Below are 7156 nucleotides of genomic sequence, written 5' to 3' on the forward strand. Positions count from 1 at the left end.
ACTTTATCATAGGAATCATGTTATATCATTTATCAACAAACACATCTATCTATCGAGGTGGTTTAACGAGGCCCGAGCTAGTTCACGTTTTCGATCTCATTGCGCAGCTCGAATGGTTTCCGGTTGGCGTTTTGCTCTCGCTTTCGTAATATGTAGAATAGATGGAGTTTAATCTAAACGTAAAGAATTACTTTCTTTTAAACATAAAATAAATTAATATTGCATATTTTTAGCAGTTTAACCTAGTTTGACACAACGAATTAATTTACGACTTCTTCAAGTTCTTGTCACTTTACGGCATTGTTTACGTTGACACCAGAACGACTGTCAGACAGGCCGTCGAAGATGGTTAACAGAACGAAAAAAGGAAGGTTTTTAAAACCGACACAGGTTGCACGTTATAATCAGCAATTGAAAAATTTACACAAATCAAGTGAAGAATGTGACCAGCTCGTAAATCTTGATACTTTTGTGCCTTTATTTGATACTCAATCTACTCCTGCTGCGGGCAGCACTTTAGATGATCATTCGTATATACAGTCAACAGGTTCGTTTGATGAAATTAATGAAGCATTTTTTAGTGGAAAATTAAGAGCTTTAGACTTTACAAGACATGTGGTAGATCTGCAAGCATTGTTCAACAACATGAAATGCGTGGATTGCGCAAATGTGTCATTGAAGTTCAATGATGCTGTGGGAGTTTTACCAGCTGGTATTTGTGGGCACTTGGTGATAAGGTGCTACAACTGTCTTCGGTTTGTGCAAGTTGCCATGGGAAAAACACATTCATCACCACATGGTCAACAGATATTTGATGTGAACACCAAATTGGCAACTGGTATGTATAATATACATGTATTTATCCTTTTTTTTAAATACCACATATAATTTCCACAAAATAAAAAGTGAAAAAAAAAATTTGAATCATAATGAAAATTAAAAAAAAACTATTCAATTATTATCATCAATTAAACACACAATTAACGTATTTTCTAAAAATCAAAATAATTTAGTTTTTTATGTATGAGAGAGAGAGAGAGAGAGAGAGAGAGAGAGAGAGAGATCTGTATGAACAGTAGATATTTTATTGTAAAGTATGCAAAATGTGATTGTGCCTATTTTTTGTAAATTTGAAAGCTATACTGGCGTGCGACCAGTTCTCGCCGAGTATCATTTCTCGCCCGTACATTGTGATGTCATTTTATGAACACATAAAATTATAAACGAAAATTGACGTCACAATGTACTGGCGAGAAATGGTACTCGGCGAGAACTGGTCACACGCCAGTACATGTATTAGGGATATTCACCATTAAATTTTGATGCCTTTAAATTTTCTGCTTTTACAGTTTTGCTATACACATTCTAAATTTACAGGCATGTACCATTGTGGAATTGGTCCAGTCCAACTTAACAACCTTTTCACATCAATGAACTTGCCAAACATCAGTGAGAGCCTGATAAGAAGAAGATGTGATGAAGTAGGGCCTGTGCTGGAAGACTTGGCCGAGGAATCTACCAGTAAAGCTCTATGTGAAGAGGGGCATTTATCAGCCACAAGTAAGCATATTTGAACTTTTTCTAATGAACATGCATGTACATTTAGCTTTGACACTGTTGAAAGTAAGATTTTTAAATCAATTAAAGTTAACTTAGGTAAATATTACATCACAAATTACACATTAAGGCCAAAAAAAAATTATTATAGTTATATATTTTAGTTTTTTATCAATGAAAACACATTTTTGCACAAATCTATTGATGTAATGGTATAATACCGCCACCCAATCCTATCGCTCACCCAAAATAAATAAGTGGCCTAATAAAAGATTCAATGCATTCTAAATGGAAACAAAAATGAAAAGCTAAATGATACAACTAAAGTAAAACCTAATTAAACAAGGGAACTCTCTCTCTCTCTCTCTCTCTCTCTCTCTCTCTCTCTCTCTCTCTCTCCAGCTTCCCTCTGTATAATTACAGTAAAAAATGGAATTGAGTCATTCTGTTGTACATTAATGTTTAACAATATTTATCAATATTTTTAGACAGTATTGAGTCCACTGGAATAACAGCTTCTGCAGATGGTGCTTACCAGAGAAGAGGATCAGGAAGATGTTACAATAGTCTGTCAGGTAAATAACAAATGTCGATGAATTACATAAAGTTTAGTGTTATTTTTAATTCCTTTGTAATAAGACACAACATTTTATTAGAACTGACTGCTCTGCATGTACATAATGTACTGTACCCTACAGTGATCAGTTGGTCTGTCAATCTGTCCATTTATGAATCTTTGTTTGGGGTGGAACAAATCTTGCTTTTCCATAAAGGCCAAACATATTTTTTTTTATCTTGTTTATGATTCAGAAAGTAATTTTTTGGCAGATCAATATATATAGATTATTACATGGCAATTTTTATATCGCATCCTATATTAGCCCGAGGTCGCTGTATATCATCTCTGATAAACTTCTATGGAATTTTTTGCACCAGCTGTTAATTTGTATACCAAGTTGACATTAATTGACGTACTATTTGACGTCATACTCGGAGATCGAAGTTGAAGGACGCATACCGAACTCTACATCATAATAGCCGATAATTAACGGAATGGGTTGTGATATAACATCCAAAGATTGCAGGAGAGGGGTGTGATATAAATCTTATATCACACCCCTAGGGTTTATAGCACACCCCTAGGCGAATTTACTGTTTATATCGCACAGGGCAGAAAAGGGTATATTTTCTATAAGTATACGATATATTAATAATGATTATACATGCAGACTTATTAATGCTGTTTGAATATTACAGGCACTGCAACTCTAATTGGTAAAATGACTGGCAAAATTGTGGGTTTCTCTGCTCGATACAAAAGATGCAGAAAATGTGATGTGGCGAAGGCAAAGCACAGAACCCCCAACAAGCATGCATGTAAGAAAAATTGGACTGGCACCGCAAAATCTATGGAACCTGACATGATTGTAGAAATACTTAAGGAAGTCAAAGACAAGAATAATCCTGTTGTTACACTGATTGGAGATGACGATTGCACAGCTTTCAACAGAGCAAGATGTGAAGTTAGTTCTTGCATTGAAAAGTTAAGTGACAAAAATCATGTGAAAAAGAATATTTCCAACAAACTCTATAAATTAAAATCAAAACACAAAGAGCTTTCTGTTAAAACGATTACGGCCATAATGAAGAGTTTCAGCTACATGCTAGCACAGTGCAAGGAAGACACGGACAAAATAGAAAAATCTATAGACTCTGTTGTTCTTCACCAGTTTGGTGACCATGTAAAATGTGGCGAATGGTGTAACATGAAGGAAAACCCAACTGCTAGACACAAGAATCTTCCATGGGGAGCAGATCTACAGAATGAAAAACTGAAAACTGATTTATTGACATTGTTCAGAGATCTTGATCCAAGCAAGCTAAGCAGACTAGACTCTAGCAACTGCAATGAAAGCTTTAACAATACGTTAAGATCTAAGGCTCCAAAAGACAAGCACTACAGTGAGAGTGGAAGCTTGGCATATAGACTTTCTGCAGCTGTTTGCCAAAAGAATGAAGGCTATAGCTATGTAGCAAAGGTATTAAAACTTTGAGTGGAGCATTCTAGCTCTTTTTTTTGGACAAAAATCAATGATGATATACATGTAATTATGAAATAATTTTCATTTTCTTGTTTTAATAATGAGTGCTATCTTTTAGGTTCATGAGAAGCTTGGACTTAGTCCTGGGACAGCAACAACCTCGCTAGCCTCCATCAGAGACAGAGATGTTCATCGCAAAAGAGAAGTTTCAAAAACAAAAGAATTCAAGGTATATAAAAATAATATAGATGAATTTCATACAAATTTTCTTTAAGCTTACACAGCAAAAAAAACCCTCAAAATATACCATAATTATAGTATTAAACTTCATATAGGCATAGATGTATATGTACGTATGCATGCATGATCAAACCTTTTCATTAGTAAAGATATATAGAAATTGTTTATACATGTAATTAAAATCTATTCATTTGTTACTTTACAAGATGACAATTAGATTGGTTTCTTTTTGCACAGTTGCAACGTCAAAAACTAAAGAGTGAAAGGAGTGGAGAAACTAGGAGCCAAGAAGTCAGAGAGGGTGACAGCTACTCATCAAATCTTTTAAGTGATTTTACTTAGTAATTCTATAAGAGTATATCTATTTTTGATTGATCATTTAGATATTTAGCCAAAAGTATGATCTTATTACCGGTATATACCACTATGTAATCAAGGTTTAAGGGAAGGTGAGGAAAACATTAGAGTTGCCAAGTTTGTCTGTGACTTTCAAATTTTGGGTGCAGATTCCAATCTGACTCATACTTTATACACAATGACTTATGTGTATTTGGTGGGCAGTATAATTTGAACAAAGTTTCTAGTTTAAATGTGATGGTGATAGTAGTCTTATGTGTAAGTTCCTTATCTACTATATAATTATATCAGTGATACAATTATAATACATTTATTGTAGGAGACACACCTGACCCAGATATGGAAGTAATTCCTGGACCATCAGATGTTTGTAATGCCAAAACAATTGTATACTATGATCTGGAGACAACAGGATTGAGTATGTCTACATTTGTACATTAATTTACATAGTTATTAGCTCACCTGAGCTGAAAGCTCAAGTGAGCTATTATGATCACATTTTGTCTGTCGTCCGTCTGTCCGTCCGTCCGTCTGTCTGTAAACTTTTCACATTTTCAACATCTTCTTAAGAACCACTGGGCCAATTTCAACCAAACTTGGCACAAAGCATCCTTAGCCTAAGGGGATTCAAAGTTGTGAAAATTAAGGACCACGCCCTTTTGCAAAGGGAGATAATTAGGAATTTATGAAAATTTTCGAGAAATTTTCAAAAATCTTCTTCTCATGAACCATAAGACCAGGAAAGCTGAAACTTGTGTGGAAGCATCCTCAGGTAGTGTAGATACAAAATTGTGAAAATCATGACCCCCGGGGGTAGGGTGGGGCCACAATGGGGGGTTGAAGTTTAACATATGAATATATAGATTATATCTTTAAAAATCTTCTTCTTAGAAACTAATCAGCTAGGAAAGCTGACACTTGTGTGGAAGCATCCTCAGGTAGTGTAAATTCAAAGTATGTATTATGTATTATTGTACATTGTCCAGATAGTTTGTATTATGACTCCATTAAGCTGATTTTATCATACCTATTGTTTCTCAGGTGAGCGATGTGGCCCATGGGCCTCTTGTTATATTTACCATGATTTTATGTATATTGTATATTGAACAAAGTTTTTACGTATACTTCTGTTACTCTTAAAGATAATATAGAAGCTATAGAAAAATCCAAAATGATAAATGTGAACCATTCAATCAATCAATCTGTCAATTTACAAATTATGTTCATTTGTTATTTTGTTTGATTTAGAGTTTTGCTGTTAAATGTTAGTTTGCATGATGTTTCCTTTTTGATACAATATTATCTTGTTTTTATTTTTACCAATAGCAGGTCAACATCAGGAATTCTAGGATTTCTACAATCACATCACACAGCCGACAGCTCTTTTCTTTGTAGTTCATCATTTATTTGCTGGTATATTTCTAATCAATCATAGAAATGTTTTATAGCTCGATTAAACATCTAATAATCGGACTTCAAGCATAATATATAAGAAATTTATCACATTTTTAGCTCAAAATCAATGGATATCACTCATGCAATAAATTTTTGATATTACAATGTGTATAAATTTTTATGCCACTTGATGTCAGAAACAAACATTACATAGTCCGATGATAGACATACGCTATAAAAAAGTAACAAATAATACCAATGAAAAAATAATCTTGAAGCATTTAATGCCATTTCATAATTTTTTCTCATAAATAAATAGAATACATTTGAAAATTAAATGTTTGTTCGGTAAGCTTGAAACTTAAATTTTTTTTTCATGCATAAAGTTGTTGACATACCAGTATTGTAGTAAATGTGTTATGTGGCTTACAACAATGATATTTGTTGAACAGATCAAAGTTAAACAAAAGATGTGGAAAAACATGATAAAAAGATCTCTCATGATTTGCGATGGCATATGAATTTATCCAACTCGCTGTGTTTTCTATCCTCTTGCCAATACTAAGGGATATAGAAACACAAGAAAAGAAATAAATAGCAATGTCGAAAAGTTCACTGGAATGTGAACTTGGTTGGTCACGTGACCAAAGGAAGGACTTCTCAGAAGATCTGATTATGTACCATTGCAACCAAGTTCATATCCCAGTGAACTTTTCAATATTGCTAATTATTACTTATATTAATTTACTTTTGAGAAAGTAAAATCATTCTGAATTATAAACATAATGGGATCCTGTTTTTATGTTTTTGGATGTATGGGTAACCATTTCTCATTCCTTTTCTTCTCTTATAGGTAGAGAAAGCTCTATTATTCAAATTTCGGCAGTCTGTGAAGACCAAAAATTCAACAAATATGTCACACCAAGCCAGGAAATTTCAGAAGAGGCCAGTAGAGTGACTGGAATGAAGTTTGATGCCTCAACCAATGAGCTGCTCCATAACAATGTAGCTGTGTCACACAATCATCCACTACAAGTTCTTTTGGACTTTATTCAATTTGTTATGTTACTAGGGAAAAGCTGTGTATTAGTGGCACACAATAACAAATGTTTTGATTCTATTGTACTGTATAATCAGCTGAAATATTATAAAATATGGAACCACTTTTGTAAATATGTAGTGGGGTTTTGTGATACCTTGCCTTTTTTTAAAGTTGTGTATCCTGGTTTTGATTGTTATAAGCAAGAATATCTTGCTCAGAAAGTGTTGAATGAGTCTTATTCAGCTCATAATTCATTAGCTGATTCTGAAATGCTTCAGACCCTTGTGAAAAGTAGTGGGAAAGTTGATGTTTTACTCGCTGATTTTTTTTATAGTACAGTTCAAGTGACTAGTCATGGTGTTCAACCATCTGTAGAATCCATAGAGTATTTACAGAAGCAAAATGTCATTTCAAAAGCAACTTTGAAAAAGATCAAATGTTCGTCACTATCATACAACCATTTGAAACTTGCATTTGAAAGAAAAGGTTTTGATGGTGTGTTTTTCTTGTTTAGTGAAAAGAC

At 33.7% G+C, this 7156-nt stretch overlaps 1 protein-coding gene across 3 annotated transcripts; it reads left to right on the plus strand.

Moving 5' to 3' along the window:
- Positions 1-121: 121 nt before the first annotated feature.
- LOC128185717 (uncharacterized) lies at positions 122-6583 on the plus strand. Of its 3 annotated transcripts, none has more exons than XM_052855351.1 (9): positions 122-838; positions 1378-1560; positions 2046-2132; positions 2815-3596; positions 3718-3828; positions 4077-4167; positions 4516-4614; positions 5526-5609; positions 6445-6583. In XM_052855351.1, the coding sequence occupies exons 1-8, from the start codon at positions 346-348 to the stop codon at positions 5543-5545; spliced, it is 1866 nt and encodes a 621-aa protein (XP_052711311.1). In that variant the 5' UTR covers positions 122-345; the 3' UTR covers positions 5546-5609; positions 6445-6583. The 3 variants fall into 3 exon arrangements, with proteins under 3 accessions (XP_052711311.1, XP_052711312.1, XP_052711310.1); XM_052855352.1 differs by having other exon boundaries at positions 4077-4140; positions 5523-5609; XM_052855350.1 differs by having other exon boundaries at positions 123-838; positions 5523-5609.
- The last annotated feature ends 573 nt before the right edge of the window (positions 6584-7156 follow it).

This window comes from Crassostrea angulata, chromosome 5, assembly GCF_025612915.1.
Source record: "Crassostrea angulata isolate pt1a10 chromosome 5, ASM2561291v2, whole genome shotgun sequence".
Taxonomy (NCBI): Eukaryota; Metazoa; Mollusca; class Bivalvia; order Ostreida; family Ostreidae; genus Magallana; species Magallana angulata.